Here is an 18053-nt window from a genome sequence, read left to right on the forward strand (position 1 = left end):
AGCCAGCGCCGCTCGCCGCTTAGCTGCTCGCCGCGGCAGCAAGGGGGGGAGGGGAAAGCAAAAGAGGGCGGCATCTTTGCGTCGGCGATGGCGGCGGCGGCGTCGGCGAGGAGCAGGGTGGCGTTCGTGCTGGTGGACGGGATAGGGGACGTGACCATCCCTTCCCTCGGTGGGCGTACCCCGCTGGAGGCGGCCGCGGCACCGCGGCTGGACGCTGTGGCGGCGGCTGGGGTGGTCGGGCTCATGGACCCCGTGGAGCCCGGGCTCGCCTGCGGCAGCGACACGGCGCACCTCTCCCTCCTCGGGTACGATCCCCGCGTATACTACCGCGGCCGCGGCGCGTTCGAGTCCATGGGCGCAGGCCTCGCCATGGCCCCGGGCGACATCGCCTTCAAGGTCCGGTTCTGGAGACACTTGTTGATTACATTTCTTACTTCCTATAGCAGTAGATCAGCCTTAGTGCGCTCTTGTGCCTTAGTATTTCTAATTAGTTAGCTTACTTCATATAGTGTTTCTAGCTAATTTACTGCTAATGGTTCAGATCATTGACTAGTCTTGTAATTCCTTTAGTAAACTGGAGCCCTTTCTTGTTAGATTTTTGCATACTATTTCCCTTTGTTAATGCCCCGGATTGTAGACTGGTACTCCCTCCGTAAAGAAATATAAGAGCGTTTAGATCACTAAAGTAGTGATCTAAACGCTCTTTTATTTCTTTACAGAGGGAGTACTTTTGAAGCCATGCAGTAAACGGTATGTCTGAACTGATGAATGTATTGTTTCCCTTTGCTGAATTATTTACCCACACAGTCGAACTTTGCTACATTGGACGAAAGCACGGGGGTTATCGTGAGCAGGAGGGCGGATAGGCACTTTGAGGAGGAAGGCCCAATCCTCTGTGCTGCATTAGATGGAATGAAGCTCCCATCATTTCCCGAATATGAAGTGAGAGTCAGGTGCACCATCTATTCATGCTGAGCATTAATGTGTTATTATTGGTTTTCCTATTCCCATAATTTACACCTCTTTCTACAGGTACGCTACTGAGCACAGATGTGGTGTGGTTGTGAAAGGACCAAGGCTAAGTGGAAACATTTCCGGAACTGATCCGTTGAAAGACAACCGCTTGCATCTAAAGGCTGAACCTTTGGATGATTCGGAAGAAGCTAAAAACACCGCAGCTGTGGTTAACGAGCTCTCTAAGGAGATCACATGTATACTGGTTTCTCAACCCATCAATGCAAAGCGTGCTGTCGAGGGGAAGAATATTGCTAATGTTGTGCTATTGCGAGGCTGTGGTATCCGGATTGAGGTTAGTGAACTCAACTTTTTTTCTCGTACGATTACTAATTCCTAGAATGGGGTGTTATATGTCCATATAAATAGATAATTCCAGGAGTAATAAATAGGAGTAAATAAGTAAAGTATTGATATAATTGGAATTGCGGAAGCAGTGCAACTCGCTGGAGGTAGCAATATCAAAACGAGAGATAGATTCGGAAAGATTTGCACAGTGATCTTTGCTTTCGAGTACCATGGTTCAATCCCATCAAAATAAGTATAATCCTGATCTGATTCTTGAGTTCTAATGTTGAATTTTTACCAACTTAAGCTTAGAGCATCTTGTCATCATAACACATATAGGAACACGCTTTTGGCCAACATCTGCATTGGCTCTTCCAAATCTATTGAAGATTACTCCGGCGAGCATAAGAGTTTCCCATCTAAAGCATGCAAGAGTTCCCTGGTTATGATTTAACATGTTTTCTACCTACTGGAACTTGATGCTACTGGACTTCCTTTCTAATGAAGTTGCATGCACCTATACTAGGTACCTCCCTTTGAAACCAAGCATGGACTCACACCATGCATGGTAGCTCCTACCAAGATCATAGCCGGGCTGGGGCTGTCGTTGGGCATTGATATCCTTGAAGCACCTGGAGCAACTGGAGATTATAGAACTCTCTTAACTTCCAAGGCAAAAGCTATAGCCAAGGCACTCTCTGCTCCTCTGGACACACCACCTCGCGTTTTTGTGCCTGGAGAGGATGAATATAAAACCGGAAGAGAAAATGGATACGACTTTGGTTTCTTGCACATCAAGGTTAAAATAAATATAGGCTCTCTTGAAAACTAGCATTAACTGTGTGATGCTGATAGTTTGTATTATAACGTTAGTGCAGGCTATTGATGATGCTGGCCATGACAAGGCTGTCAAGTTAAAGGTGCGAGGTCTGGAAGCTGTCGACCGGGCTATTGGTCAGCTTGCAAGGCTCCTGTGGGAAGCTGAGAAGTCGGGGCACTACCAGTACTTCCTCTGTGTCACTGGAGACCACTCTACTCCTGTTGAGTACGGAGACCACAGCTTTGAACCTGTCCCGTTTGCAATATGCCGTCTGAGAGATTTCGTGGGAGCGATTGGGGAGGGCAATGTGATGAATACCCCCCTTGACGATTTCCCGCTGCCTTTGGTTAAATCCGGAGAAGATTTAACTGATGATTCAGAACCAGCGGAACACAAGCCTGGGGAGCGTAAAGCTTTTAGCGGCGATACAGTGTGTGAATACACCGAGATTGCTGCTGCAAGGGGCTGCCTTGGGCGGTTCCCTGGAAGTGAGATGATGGGCATCATCAAGAAGTTCATGAAAGCAAAGAACGATTAACGCCAGTTCGATTGCTAACACTGTACTTGATCTTTGTAATAATGACGAACGGATAAACGACGCAGAACCAGCTTAATCCGATAGGAATAAAATCTATCATGGTTGAGGTGGAATGTCATGTGGTTTGAATCTGTTCACAACTGCCATGTTACCCAGCGAATGTCCGCCGGGAATTGGCGTCCTAAGTTTAAGCCTCCTTTTTTTCCTTTTCCCTTTCTTGAGGCGTCCACCTTATGAAACTTCTTTTTTCTAAGCTTACCAAACTTCTGAGCCCATATGTGGTCTTTATGCTGAATCCTCTGTGCCTACAGTGTAAGCTATACAACAATATGCGGAGCATTATGTAGCTTGGCAAGAAGAATTTGGCACTATGTTCAGGCCCATATGAAGAAGGCACTGTTCATCCAAGAAACACATTACTCTCTCTTATCAACAGCTATAGATTGTGATGCAAATATCTTGGTCGCGCAAAGACTTGTATTGGAGCAGAGACAACGGAAGAGCATTCAGAATGCAATGATAAGGAACGAGTTAAATACCGTTTCATACGTACAGAAACATGAATACATACGTAATCCCGAGCTAAAATTCCCTTGGCCACATAGAAAGCATAACACCAAGAACAGTAGCACCTAAGTAGATCGAAATCAACATTGGATGTGACCAAACTAACAATGGAACCAATATACAGGTCAATCAGGAAAGAGAAACATGACAAATATACAGAAACAGAACATTTCCACCTGGCACTATCCACTGTTTTCAAGCAAGAGCAACCTTGGATAGGATTCAAAGGAACTGATGCAATCCGCAAGTACAAACATGAAACGTAATTACTCCAAAAAACGCCATGAAATGTCAATAACACTTTCAGACGTACAGGTCTATGTATTTATGAAAATAAACGCACAATCTGCCTTTCCAGTGTATTACTCGAGAGAAAGCAAGGCGAAAAATGCAACTGGTCTGGACAATTGTCAGAGCGAGCAGAAGTCTTGTTGCCAAGAGGACAGATACATCGAGCAACCAGGAGAGATATATCTTTCAAAGAAGACCACGTCGCCTTTTGTAGTCGCTCACAGAGAGAGTTAGAGCATGCCTCCTTCCATCATTGTCAGGGATCTTGTAACCCATCGTTGCTTCTATCTTCTGCTTCCTCGCCATGTAGGCCTCAAACTGACCTTTGGGTCCACCATACTGCTCCAGAATAGCCAGTGATATAGGAAGTTCAAAATTATGTAGCGGATTCGTTTCTGTCCCGAGATCCAAAGGTGCGTTGGTATCAACCAGCTTCCCAGCTTCAGCTGCTGCCACCAGAGCTGAAGCTGTGACTGCTGTGCCAACTCGCACCCCACCCTTCACAGCTTCCGTCACAGCTATTACATTATCGCTGTTGCCATTGGCGGCTTCAGCATTTTCTGCTTCTCCTTCTGGCTTTGCTGCATAATAGTTCCTCGATCTTGTCCACCTCCTTGAGAAAGGGTCATAACCAGCCTCTCCAGCCTTCAAACTTGTATTAACAGCTTTCATTTCTGATGCATTCTTGAAATTCTCAGCACGGTTCTTCCTGTTCATCTCCTCTAACTTTGCTGCCTTCTCATTAGTTGACATTGGCTGAGCAATCTTCTGCAGATGACTCAACCTTGCACGGATCCTTTCTGCTTCTGCATCATCCCTCCGGACCAGGGCCATCTCCAACTGATCCCTCAACCTATCCTTCTCAGCAGCAACATTCATAGGACGTCTCACAGCTGATTTCTTCAGTTGCAGCATCTTCTGTACCGTATCTGCTGAATACACAAAATTGTAGGCCTCTATAATGGCTTCTTTCTTCTCCAGCACTTCCTGCCGCGTTGGTATGCGTACGCCATTCTTTTCAGCCTCTTGAAGCCACTCCTTGAACTCTTCTTCAAGGACAGGAGAGTCGGAGACCTGAGTCATCTGCCACCGAGCAGCATTAGCTTCATTATCCCATACAACATTGAGATACTTGCATGTTTCGTAACTCTCCAGTTTGTACTGCCGATCTGGGTCGCTAGCATCCACGTTTCTAACTATGCACAGCCTATACTTGGGGGTGCCTGATTTTGTCTTGCCAATCCCAAGCCGCACAAAGCAACCAGATACAAGGTCCTCAAAAAAGGGTTCCATGAACCACTTCACCAGCTTTGACCTCCGAAGGGTTATGCTCTTCACATCATCAAACTTGAGAGGGTCAAGTCTACTTGGTGATTCGTCAAACTCATCATCCCGATTATCCTCAGCAATCCCAACATGGTTGTTCATCCTCCCCCTGTGACCGCCATCATTGCTACCATCGCTCGGGGGGGTTCCAGCCCTGCGTCTATTAGGTGAGCCGCCACTCTTGGGAACCAGATCCTTGAACCTGCTACGGTACGCCTCCGGATCCTGCTGCCTCATCCTCTTGGCTCGCAGCTCGTCGAGTGCGCTCTTGGTGGCAGACCTGTCAGTCCGGGCCGAGGCCCGCAGCCGGCTGGGCGGTGGGGGAGGGCTGTCCTTCCGGGCCTTGTCCGTCTTGGACGAGGACGCCCGTGCCAGCTTCTTGAGCTTGTAGTCGTCGATCCTGGTGCTCCGCTCCGCCAGGATCATCTCCCTCTGCAGCTCCGTCATGTTCTCCAGCTGCTCCTTGTCGTCCTCGTCCTTGTACAGGTCGCTCCCGACGGACGGCGCGCTGTCGGAGTCCTCACCCCCGCTCCGCCTCCCCTCGTCATCGGGGTCCTCGTCGTCATATCCTCCTCCCCGACTGCCGCCCTTCCCCGTCTGGTGCCTCTTCTTGAGCGGCACCTGCGAGCCCGGCGGCAGCCTCTTCCTCGGGTGGCTCGGCGCGACGTCCGAGTCGGAGTCGCCGTCGTCGGAGCCATCGGAGCCGCTCCCGCCGGAGTAGGAGCCCCCAGCACGGCGCCCATGCTGCTGCCAGTGCTGGTTCGACTGCCGGGACTGGCCGCCCTTCCCCACGGTCCGACCCGCGGCCTGGAGGAGCAGATCGTCCAGGTTAGGGTCCGGCATCGCCGATGACGCTCCTCCTCCTCCTCCTCCTCAAGAACCCCTACAAGAACAATTCCCAATAGCAAATCGGGAAATAAACCGCCATGAGTACTCCACCGAGTAGCAAAAGTGGAGAGGGAGGAAGAAGATCTGCTGGATTACCTTGGAGCTTCGGTGGCGGCGGCGAGAGGTCGATGACACCGTCGAACACGAGAGGGGAAAAAGAGGGGTTCTGATCTGTTGTTGGGCCTTGGCAGCAGCAAAGAACTCAACAACGGGCCCGTTTATTATGCTGCCTCTTTGGGTTTTGGACTTCTGGTTGAGGGTAGTCAATGGTACTCCCTCAGTCCGGAAATACTTGTCATCAAAATGGATAAAAAGCGGTGTATCTAGAACTAAAATACATCTAGATACATCCCCTTTTGTTCATCTTGATGACAAGTATTTCCGGACGGAGACACGATTGCTGTTAATCGGGTTTTTTTTTGAGAGTACGCCAATGGCGTACCATATTTTTATAGAAGGCAGAAAGTTTAATTATAAGAAGTTAACGTAGAATGCGAACATTCAAGCCAGCCAACTCCAAACAAACAGACTAAGGCTACTCTCTCACAAAACGTTGAAGACCTCCTACTCCTGTCCCTGCAGTCCTAAGATCTCGCACCTCCTTCCCGATTTGGCCCAACAGTTGCGTAGGGTTCATGAATTGCCACGGCCTGTTAAACACCCGAGCATCCTCATGGCACCCGCCGGGTTCGAGTGCGGGTAATACGCGCCCAAACCCTTACCCGTCTCAACATTTTTAGCCCATACCCATACCCTTACCCGCACCCCGGGTATAAAATTGTTCCCATATCCATACCCGGCCGGGTACGGGTAATACTCGCGGGTAAAAATACCCAACTCTGTCACCTCACCCAATTGACATTTCAGCAAGTATAAAGGAGCGTTTCATCACATATATACAATATTTCATCAATTCAACACGTATATTTCATCATTTCAGCAACATATATACCACAAGTCAACATTTCAGCAAAATATAACCCATTTTTAACTCATGTAGACAACATTACAACACATATTTCAGCATTCCAGCACATATAAACAGCATTCCAGCACATATAAACAGCATTCCAGCTCATATTTCAGCATTTCAGCACTTATATACAGCATTACAACACATATAATCAGCATTATAGCACATCTAAACAGCATTTCAGCACATATAGATAGCATTTCAGCCATAGACATAACACATTTCAGCCATAGATTGGACACAAATAGGTTATAGGTTCAACAAGCAAATATGTTTGACATGTAAAGGTTCAACAAGCACATAGGTTTGAGACAAATAGGTACAACTTGAAGGCACAAATAGGTTCAAGACATAGTCATCATATCAACTTGAACATCTCCTACATGACACAAAATCCAATTGAGTAGATTGATCTTCTCTCCACTTCATCTTCATGAGCCTTGACATATGCAAGAAAGACATGAGAACTTGAATTGTGGAGAGTTATATATTTCCAAGACATAAAGAAGAAAGGTATGTGTGCACTTCTTATGTACCTGCATCCCTTCTTGGATGTCTTGAAGGCAAGTCCAAAAGCTAGCTTCTCCTGTGTTAGCATCTACAAAAGTAAACAATTGTCAACAATCTGAAAACAAGAGAAAATATTAATAGAAAGCACTATTTGCTCACCTTTGAACTTGTTTCTAAGCCAATCTTGTGAGCACATTAAAACCTCAACAATATGTGGTGTCAATCGGCTTCTATGGTCATTGAGCTTTCTGCCACTTGTAGAAAAGGCTGATTCTGAAGCAACCGTTGTAACAGGATACCTAGTTCCAGCCACTTTCCACCAATCCAACACGTTGAACTTCTCAACGTAAGGCACTAATCCATCATTCAAGTATTGATCTATTTCACCTTGAAGTCTAGTTGTTGCAGGCATTTGTTGAGCTACAATGTTTTGGAAGACACTCATGATTGCAGGAGCTTTCATTGTAGAAATCATAGATTCTTCATCCGGTGTATATGCCTCATTTTCCACTTCATATTCTTCCAATAATAAGCCCAGACTAGCAACTATGTCATCAACTTTTTCAATGCATTCATAAGAAGATGGCTCAGTGCCATGGAGCATGGCAAAGCAAGCTACCAACATTTGCTTCTTGTATTGAGGATCAAGAATTATAGCTATAGCCATTAGACCTTGGATGTCGCTCCAATACTTATCAAATTTTTCAGTCATGCTTTTTGTCATTTCTTTGATAGTGTTGTTGCTAGATGCTTCCCACTGCCTCATTTTCATTTTAATTTCACATATCTTAGGAAAGTACACATTGGCGGTCACATAATCAGTTCCAGAAAATAGCTCGGTTATTTCATAGAACAACCTAAGCATCTCTACAACATCTACAGCGAAAGCCCATTCTTCTGAACTAGGCAGCCACTCATATTGCTTTTCTTTTTCTTTTGCACGTTCAAAGACAGGTCTATAAGGCAAAGCAAGATCAAGCATTACAAAAGTAGAGTTCCACCTAGTCTTGCAATCAAGTCTCAACTTCCTTTTTATTTTCACTTTCTTATACTTGGCCATTTCCTCAAACTTCTCTATCCTTTTTGGCAAGGCGGTCCAATATGCCACACTTTCACGAATGTTTTCTATAGCAGATTGCATGACATCTAAGCCATCCTTCACTATCAATTCAAAATATGTGCACAACAACGCATGTGAAGTAAAGTACCTTCATAAAGAAGCTTACTTTTTCCTATCTTCCCCACAATTTCTGCAATTGCCTTGTCATTGGCGTTGCAATTATCAACGGTCACAGTGAAGAGCTTTTCATCAAGATTCCATTCAACCAATGATTCATGCAGCTAGCACTTCCGCATTATGTGGTGCTGGAACATAAATAAACCTACAATATGCACACAAACGCAATAGTTGACGAAAGCTTAATGGACTGCTGAAAATAAGTACAATGAAATGGACTGCTGAAAATATATGATGTGGGAACATGTATATACCTCATGAGAATGTTCCTTAGCCTCCAAGAATCATCAATGAAATGGGCTGTAATAGCCATATATCCCTTCTTTTGGCTGTCAGAAGTCCACATATCGGTGGTGACTGCGACCCTTGATTGTACCATACTCATATACTCGATGGCCTTCTTCTTTTCTATGTCGTACCTTTCCACAATGTCAGTTCTACAAAATAGAAGATAAGGAACAGAGTCAATGTTATTTGCACAAGAGAAACAAGAAACATTAAGAGGAAACGGAAAACTAAAGACATAGCAGCATATTACCTAATAGTATTTCTAGTATGCAGCTTGAACAATGGCTGAAGTGCAGCAACAAATCTCCTAAAACCAACATGGTCCACCATAGACAAAGGATAATCATGCAACACCAACATGTTGCCAAGCTCTGCTCTAGCGTACTCTTGATTAAAAGTGTAGCTCTCCATTCTCACTTTCCCATCATTCTCGGCCATCACCTTCAATGAGGCTTGATGCAAAGTTTTACCATCCTTCGTCTTCAACTTCCTAAGAGTGCAACTCTGAAGATGCAACTTTAGATGCTTAGTACCATTCCATGATCCTGCGGTAAGTGTCTTATGACACCAATTACACTTGGCCTTCCATTCTCCATTTATCTTCAACTTATGCATGTCCAACCAAACCTTAGACGTGAGCTTGCGACTAGATGGTTGATGTGGATGCACCTCTTCCGCCTCATCCTCTTCTCCTTCATCGTCTGAAATGCTAACATGATCTCCATCTTCATCTATTGGTGTTGCTGTGTCCATAGACTCATCTACTTGGCTTCGGCCATTGCTTGTATCACTGCACAAGAAAGTTAACAATTCACTATATAGCACAACCAGATTTGTCCAAACTTAATATACCACACAAAAATGTTTACAGAAACAATCATAGAAATCACTTTGTAAAAGTTACAGAAATGATTCACTATATATAACCTTCTTTTGTATTACAAGATCAAACTACACTAACTGATTTACAAAAATGATTCACTTTATATAACCTTCCTTTGTATATACAAGTTTTTCTCCTAAACTAGAACAAGTCAATGATCTGGAAATAAATTTATGGCATGGCATTCTAACTCCCAAATTTGCTGTTCCAATTCTAACTCCCACATTTAGAGCACTCACTTTCATTCTTACACCAAACTTCATAACAACAGAATCAAATAGATCAGTTCACGCATCATAGAATTTTATGAAAAAGTGAGAAAAATTTCACCACTTTGGACGCTTTGGTGCCCTTTTCGCTGGTGGGGTCGATCTATTTCTCGCAGGAGCAGGAGCAGCCGGACTTTGCCGGGTGCTGGCCACCGCCGTCGCACCTCCACGGCCACGGCCATGACCCACCTTGTAACCGGGCGCAGATGAGTTGGAGCGGCGCCCGGGATTTTGCCCCGTTGAAGGTGGTTGGAGACGCATGTTCTTGGAGGTAGATGAAGGCGTTGGCGTCCGCACCTGAGAACCACTCCCGCCGGCGCCGGCGCCATCTTGTCCGAGATCGTCCTCATCCACGGGTGTTGAGGTTGAGCGGACAAGGTACCCATCCGCGCCGAAGTAGTGGGCCTCCTCGACGTCCTCTGGACCGCTCTCCATCCGCGCCGAAGTTGAGGCTGGGAGGTGCTCCGGTTGGCCGGCGGTTGAGATGGAAGAGCTGCGGCAACGGCAAGCGAGATGAGTGGAGGAGGCGCTATGGAGGGAGGAGATGTGGAGACGATCGAGATGGCCTGGTGCCCTGCCCAGGCAGCCGCAGCGGCCGGTGGCGGCGGCGGCCACCTAGGGTTGCAGCCCGGGTGAGAGAGATGGGTGTGACGGCGCGATGGGGTGAGGGTGAGGGGTCGAGGGGCAGAGGGGGTTTTGTGCGGGCCTGCGTGGGCTAGGGTTGCGGCCGCTGGGTGCTAGGCTAGAGTTTTTTTTCTTTTTCTACTTAATGACATAGGGGGCCTACATGTAAGATGTATTAACATGCGGGTAGGCGGGTAGGCAGGTATGGGTATTGCATTCCTGTACCCATACCCGGCTTACCCGATGGGTATAGATTTTTCCCATTTAAATACCCATGGGTATTTTATTTTCCCATACCCTTACCCTGATAGGGTTTTTACCCGTCGGGTTAGCGGGTAACGGGTACCCATTGCCATATGGACCCGGGCATTCCTCTGCTTCCACAATGCCCAGGTCGTGATAATAACCAGTGTATCAAAACCACGCCGCTCGGCATGCCTGAAGTGGCTCCTCGCCCGAAGCCATCAATCCATCAATGTATCTTGAGGCTCCAGTGTCCTGATTTGGATGTTGAGCTCTTGGGGTCCTAAGTACCAAACCTCTCTTGCATATATTCATTGGATCAGAATGTGCTCAATATTGTCTTGGCCCTGGAGGCAAATGAAGCAAGGAGAGGGGTGATCTTGCAATCCATGTCTGGCGCGGCGATTCGAGGTCCATAAATGCAGCTGCACGGCCAACCAAGCAAAGATTTTGCACCTAAGGGGTGCCCAGCTCCTCCAAACACACTTCGCAAAGGGGACCCTCTCCAAGCCAGCGCACAGCCGTTGGTAGGTAGATCTCGCCGTGTACACTCCTGATTTGTCACAGGGCCAAGAGAAGGCGTCCGACATCTGCGTGTTCCTTTGGACAGATCCAATCGCGTGCCCAAGATGCATAAGCTGGAGTTGGGCCGTGAAGGAAACGTTGCCATGGATGTCCTGGAGCCATCTATTATTAGTCAGAGCCTCCTGAACCGTCCTTCGGTTGCGCGTACAAGTATCACGCTGCTATGAATCAGCGGTGCGATGTCAATGATCGCAAACCCATGAATCCATCTATTCCTCCAGAACAGCACACGGCTTCCTTCGCCCACCTTGATCAGCACAAGGCCGTCGAACACCTGCCTTGCCAACTGATCATCAGACATGGGAATACCTTGACACGGTCTGCCTGGGTCTGTTCTACGGAGCCATTCCTAGCGAACTCGCAGCGCCAAAGCTTGTAATTGCAGGTTCTTCACGCCCAGGCCACCGAACTGGGTCGGTCGACAGATGGAGTTCCAAGTGACCTGACAGTGCCCTCCGCTAACCTTTTCTTTTCCCTTCCAGAAGAACGCTCTCATCCAGCTATTGATCTCTTCGAGAACCCAGATCGGCGCTTCCAGCACCATTAAGTGGTGGACGGGCCTAGTTGTCGCGACAGACTTTACGAGCACTAGCCTGTCGGCCCGCTGGATTAGCCCTCTCTGCCACGCGGGCACGAAGCGCTTGGCTTGGTCCAGAAGGGGTTGCCATTGCACCCTGGTGAGTTGCCGGATCGCCAGCTGCAGTCCAAGATATTTGCAGGGGAACTCACCCGCCTGGCATTGCAGCACGTCCGCCACCCTCTGCCGATCTTGCTCGTCCCCTCTGATGAGAATGGCAGAGGATTTGGTGTAGTTGACCTTGAGGCCGGACGCCTCGCCGAAGATGTGGAGAGCATTCCAAACGGAAATCATGTCTTGCGTCGAAGGCCTGATGAACAGGGCAACATCGTCGGCGTAAATCGACAAACGCTGCATAGCCGTAACTCCAGTGAGCGCACTGATAATGCCATCCGATTATGCTTTGTTGATGATGCTAGTTAACACGTCCATCGCGATCACAAATAACAGGGGCGAGATGGGATCTCCTTGTCTTAAACCCTTGGCATGCACAAAACTCCTCCCGGGGACTCCGTTCACCATGACCTTGGTGGTCGCCGAGTTAAGTAGCGCAGCCACCCAACCAATCCACTTGTTGCCGAATCCTTTTGTGTGAAGGAAGTCAAAGAGGAACGGCCACGCCAAGGAATCAAAGCGTGCGCGAAATATCCAATTTGAGGAACACTCCGGGATCACGACGGGCATGGATTTTCCTTGCAACTTGGCGCACGAGCAGGAAGTTATCGTGCAAGCTCCTGCCAAGAATGAAGGCAGACTGGTTGGGCGCTACAATATCCTTCATCCTCTTCCTGGCTCTGATCGCGAGCATCTTGGCGAACAATTTGGCAACGCTATGGGGCAGACTAATTGCACGGAAGTCTCCAACCTCTTGAGCATCCAGTTTCTTCGGGATGAGGACGATGTGGGCATGATTGAGCTTGCTAAATCCTCTGCTATCCCCCAACGAATAGCTTGAGAAACACGGCCATGATATCCTGCTTGATGATTGGCCAAGCACAGTGGTAGAAGGCCCCAATAAATTCGTCCGGTCCCGGCGCACGATCCGTGAGCAGTTCTTTTATGGTGTTCCAGACTTCTTCCTCCGTGAACATCTGCTCGAGTTCTCGAAGATCAGCGGCAGGAATCCCAAGAAACTCAAGGTTCAGGCCGGATTCCCTCGCTTGGGCGCGCCCAAGAAGCCCTTCATAAGCTTTAGTAAAGATCTCCTCCTTCCGATCCTGGTCAGTGTAGATAATGCCATTGTGCCTGACATGAGCGATGAAATTCTTCGATCTCCGTCCGTTTGCCACAGCTTGGAAGAGCTTGGTGTTTGCATCCCCCTCCTTGATCCATCAGATCCTAGATCTCTGTCTTTCGATAGTTCGCTCCAGTGACGCGAGACCTAGCAGCGCATGCTTGAGGGTGCGTCTGAGCCATAACTCTCCAGGGGAGAGCAACCTTGATTCCTGAACTCTATCCAGCCTCGCGATCACCCAGTTAGCCACCGCCATCTGAATCTTTATGTTCCCTGTTTTGCGCTGGTCCCGGGCCTGAAGGGCCGTAGCAGTGTTCCTGAGAAGAGCATCTAAATGCTTAAATGGGTCCACAATCCCCTCGTCGCAAGTCCAGGCCTCCCTGACGGCCTCCTCAAATCCATCTAGCTTTGTCTAATAAAGCTCAAATCAAAACCGCTTCTTGGAGCAAAATGGCACACTCGTGGAAAGGTGAAGGGGCGCGTGATCCGAGATGTTGGTCGAAAGGGCCTGGAGCAGGCAGTCCGGAAAGCTAAGTTCCCAATCGACAGAAACCAACACTCTATCGATCTTCGTCATGGTCGGCAAATCTCGCTCATTAGACCAAGTAAAACTCCTTCCGTGCATGTATAGCTCTTTGAGCTCGTGAGAATCAACAAAACCTCTGAACCGCTGCATCATTCTCCTGTTAAGATTGGCGTTACTTTTCTCGGAAGCACGTAGAATCATGTTAAAGTCACCAAGGACCATCCATGGCCCCTGGCAGGCTAGCCTCCTGACCCGAAGCTCCTCAAGAAACGCTGTTTTGAGCTCATCTCCTTGCGGCCCGTAAACCGCAGTGATCCACCAATTAGTACCATCCTTGCTATGAACCATGCCACTAAGGGAGTTGGTGTCGTGCACTAGTGCATCTACATCCATCACCGATCTATCCCATGCAAGTAAAATCCCGCCACGAGTCTCAGACGCTGGTAAGTAATCGAAACCGTCAAAGGACAGACCTAAACATTGAAGAACCACAAAATCATCTACTACATCTAGTTTAGTTTCATGGAGGCACACCAAGTTCACCTTGGTTGCCTGCACAAACTCCCTAACCACCACCCTCTTCGCAGGACAATTTAGCCCGCGCACGTTCCAACATAGGATTTGCGGGTTTATATCCATAAATAAAGAAGCATCTAACTCCAGAACCCGCCAAGCGCTCAATGCGCCCGCACCGCCGAGGCCGAGCCCTTCTCCAGAACATCCATGGGCGGCACCTCTTTTCTCGAAGAGTGCTGCGATGGCCCAAACATGCTGATCCCGAAGAGGTAAGTCGAAGATGTTCTATAGCTCGTTAACAACCGTGTCGTCCACGTCCAAGTCATCTGGAGTGAGTCCCAACACTCTCATGAGAACATTCTCCGCCTGGCTGGCCCTGTTGCTTATGCTCCGAAAGCTTCTTGCTGCCACGGGTGCAGCGTCGAGGGGTGAAAGGCTCAGCTTCCGCTCGAAGGTTGGAAGCTTGGACTTCCTTGAGAAGGGGTGGGGCCAACTTCTTCACAAGACTAGAGCAGAACCATTTGAGTTTAGAGTAGGCAGCTGATTCCTGGGCGGACATGCCATCGAGTCCAAGAGGGTGAGCGATCCGCATGTCTGAAACCTCTCCAAGGGCATGCCTGGGTGGCAGCTCGTCGTTGTGCATGGCTACGGAAGGAGCAGCCTCAATGATTGGGCCATGCCGCACCAGGATCGACGCCCCACTCTCTGGTAGGCCAGCATCCACACCCCCATGCACCCCAACCACCGTGTGACACGCGTCTGCCACAGAGTCCGTGCCAGCCAAGGGGATATCTTGGTTGGAACCCAAGGATGGGATCGGAACTGCGGGATACTCTGCATCCGATGGAACACCAACCTCCTTGGCCACAAGCGGGGCATAGGAATCCAGATGCAGCTCGGATCCGGCAGGGACAACTTCCTCCACTACCCCTGTCTCCAGAACAGGCAGGGCCACCTCGGGATCCTTCGTGACCGTGGGGGCCGCGTCCGTCTGTGTGTCAGTCAAAGGAGACTCCTGGCCCACCTGATCCTCCTCGCTCACCAAACGTGGCACCTGCCCCAAAGCAGCCCGGTCCACCTGATCTCCCGCAGGGGCTGTCGCGGACTCGACAGCGCGCGCCTCCGCCTCCATAATGATTGGCGCGACACCAGATCCCACAACCGGGCCCATGCCCTGATCCTGCACCAAGGAGACAGCCGCCACCAACTCCTTCGAGGCAATGCGCGCCAGGCCAACCACAGTCTCCACGACAGGGACAGGTGGTGATCTGACCACAGTCTCTAAGACAGCGACAGGTGGTGAACAGGCTAGCAGCCTCACAACGGGCGACTCCGCAGGGGTAGCACGGCGTGCGGGGCCCAGCCCCGGGGAGGGGTCCATGGGCGGCAGACGCCCGCTGGACGGCCCCACTCTGCCCACCAATGCCTGCACATAGGACCGACCCACTCCAATGCCGACAACAATGCCGCCCACCCGCGCGGGCCCGTGGGAGTCGCGCACGCCTCTCCTCCAGGGTAGGACCTGCAGCTCGCCACCGGCGAATGAGTCGTCGGAGTCATCCGGCAGACCACTCTGCCCACTGCCATCCGAGCTTGCTGGCCGGCGCCAATTCTCCGGCGGCGTGAAATCTCTCATGCGCCCAATGTGCACCAGGGCGGGGTACTCCAACAACCGACAGCAAGCTTGACGGCGAGCCGCTGGCAGCTCAGCCTCCTCGACCGGATCCGGGATCCACAGGCGCTTCTTGATAACCCACAAGTATAGGGGATCGCAACAGTTTTCGAGGGTAGAGTATTAAACCCAAATTTGTTGATTCGACACAAGGGGAGCCAAAGAATATTCTCAAGTATTAGCAGTTGAGTTGTTAATTCAACCACACCTGGATAACTTAGTATCTGCAGCAAAGTATTTAGTAGCAAAGTAATATGGAAGTAACGATAACGGTAGCAAAAGTAATATTTTTGGGTTTTGTAGTGATTGTAACAGTAGCAACGGAAAAGTAAAATAGCAGAGAACAATATGTGAAAAGCTCGTAGGCATTGGATCGGTGATGGAGAATTATGCCGGATGCAGTTCATCATGTAACAGTCATAACATAGGGTGACACAGAACTAGCTCCAATTCATCAATGTAATGTAGGCATGTATTCCGAATATAGTCATACGTGCTTATGGAAAAGAACTTGCATGGCATCTTTTGTCCTACCCTCCCGTGGCAGCGGGGTCCTAACGGAAACTAAGGGATATTAAGGCCTCCTTTTAATAGAGTACCGGACCAAAGCATTAACGCATAGTGAATACATGAACTCCTCAAACTATGGTCATCACCGGGAGTGGTCCCGATTATTGTCACTTCAGGGTTGCCGGATCATAACACATAGTAGGTGACTATAGACTTGCAAGATAGGATCAAGAACTCACATATATTCATGAAAACATAATAGGTTCAGATCTGAAATCATGGCACTCGGGCTCTAGTGACAAGCATTAAGCATAGCAAAGTCATAGCAGCATCAATCTCAGAACATATTGGATACTAGGGATCAAACCCTAACAAAACTAACTCGATTACATGATAAATCTCATCCAACCCATCACCGTCCAGCAAGCCTACGATGGAATTACTCACGCACGGCGGTGAGCATCATGAAATTGGTGATGGAGGATGGTTGATGATGACGATGGCGACGGATTCCCCTCTCCGGAGCCCCGAACGGACTCCAGATCAGCCCTCCCGAGAGGTTTTTAGGGCTTGGCGGCGGCTCCGTATCGTAAAACGCGATGAATCCTTCTCTCTGATTTTTTTCTCCCCGAACACGAATATATGGAGTTGGAGTTGAGGTCGGTGGAGCTCCAGGGGGCCCACGAGGCAGGGGGGCGCGCCCAGGGGGGCATGCGCGCCCCACCCTCGTGGACATGTGGTGGGCCCCCTGGCCTTGATTCTTTCGCCAATATTTTTAATATTTTCCAAAAATAAGTGTCGTGGAGTTTTAGGTCATTCCGAGAACTTTTGTTTCTGCACATAAATAACACCATGGAAGGTCTGCTGAAAACAGCATCAGTCCGGGTTAGTTCCATTCAAATCATGCAAGTTAGAGTCCAAAACAAGGGCAAAAGTGTTTGGAAAAGTAGATACGACAGAGATGTATCAACTCCCCAAGCTTAAACCTTTGCTTGTCCTCAAGCAATTCAGTTTATAAACTGAAAGTGATAAAGAAAAACTTAACTCTGTTTGCTCTTGTTGTTGTAAATATGTAAAGCCAGCATTCAAGTTTTCAGCAAAGATGATGACTAACCATATTCACAATAACACTTAGGTCTCATGTTTACTCATATCAATTGCATAATCAACTAGCGAGCAATAATAATAAATCTTGGATGACAACACTTTCTCAAAACAATCATAATATGATATAACAGGATGGTATCTCGCTAGCCCTTTCTGAGACCGCAATACATAAATGCAAAGCACCTTTAAAGATCAAGGACTGACTAAACATTGTAATTCATGGTAAAAGAGATCCAGTCATAGTCATATCCAATATAAATTAATAGTAATGGATGCAAATGACGGTGGTGCTCTCTAGCTGGTGCTTTTTAATAAGAGGGTGATGACCCAACATAAAAGTAAATAGATAGGCCCTTCACAGAGGGAAGCAGGGATTTGTAGAGGTGCCAGAGCTCGATTTTAAAGCAGAGATAAATAATATTTTGAGCGGCATACTTTCATTGTCAACATAACAACCAAGATATGGCGATATCTTCCATGCTACACACATTATAGGCGGTTCCCAAACAGAATGGTAAAGTTTATACTCCCCCTCCACCAACAAGCATCAATCCATGGCTTGCTCGA

General features: G+C 48.4%; 2 protein-coding genes across 2 annotated transcripts; one reads left to right on the top strand and one right to left on the bottom strand.

Moving 5' to 3' along the window:
- The first annotated feature begins 33 nt into the window (after positions 1-33).
- LOC123110824 (probable 2,3-bisphosphoglycerate-independent phosphoglycerate mutase) lies at positions 34-2773 on the top strand. Its single transcript, XM_044531443.1, has 5 exons — positions 34-396; positions 808-953; positions 1033-1309; positions 1829-2101; positions 2181-2773. The coding sequence occupies exons 1-5, from the start codon at positions 88-90 to the stop codon at positions 2658-2660; spliced, it is 1485 nt and encodes a 494-aa protein (XP_044387378.1). The 5' UTR covers positions 34-87; the 3' UTR covers positions 2661-2773.
- A 743-nt stretch (positions 2774-3516) lies between these two features.
- On the bottom strand, positions 3517-5956 carry LOC123110823 (protein RTF1 homolog). The gene is made up of 2 exons (XM_044531442.1): positions 5829-5956; positions 3517-5727 (listed from the first exon to the last, which is right to left on the bottom strand). The coding sequence occupies exon 2, from the start codon at positions 5685-5687 to the stop codon at positions 3705-3707; it is 1983 nt and encodes a 660-aa protein (XP_044387377.1). The 5' UTR covers positions 5688-5727; positions 5829-5956; the 3' UTR covers positions 3517-3704.
- Between the last annotated feature and the right edge of the window lie 12097 nt (positions 5957-18053).

The sequence above is a fragment of the Triticum aestivum genome, chromosome 5B (assembly GCF_018294505.1).
Source record: "Triticum aestivum cultivar Chinese Spring chromosome 5B, IWGSC CS RefSeq v2.1, whole genome shotgun sequence".
NCBI lineage: Eukaryota > Viridiplantae > Streptophyta > Magnoliopsida > Poales > Poaceae > Triticum > Triticum aestivum.

What these genes read in the sequence shown, in the direction of transcription:
- LOC123110824 (XM_044531443.1), top strand. Translation starts at nt 88, where the DNA reads ATGGCGGCGGCGGCGTCGGCGAGGAGCAGGGTGGCGTTCGTGCTGGTG. An exon ending in CGGGCGACATCGCCTTCAAG is followed by an intron (nt 397 to 807) that starts GTCCGGTTCTGG and finishes TTACCCACACAG; the next exon opens with TCGAACTTTGCTACATTGGA. An exon ending in GAATATGAAGTGAGAGTCAG is followed by an intron (nt 954 to 1,032) that starts GTGCACCATCTA and finishes CTCTTTCTACAG; the next exon opens with GTACGCTACTGAGCACAGAT.
- LOC123110823 (XM_044531442.1), bottom strand. Translation starts at nt 5,687, where the DNA reads ATGCCGGACCCTAACCTGGACGATCTGCTCCTCCAGGCCGCGGGTCGG.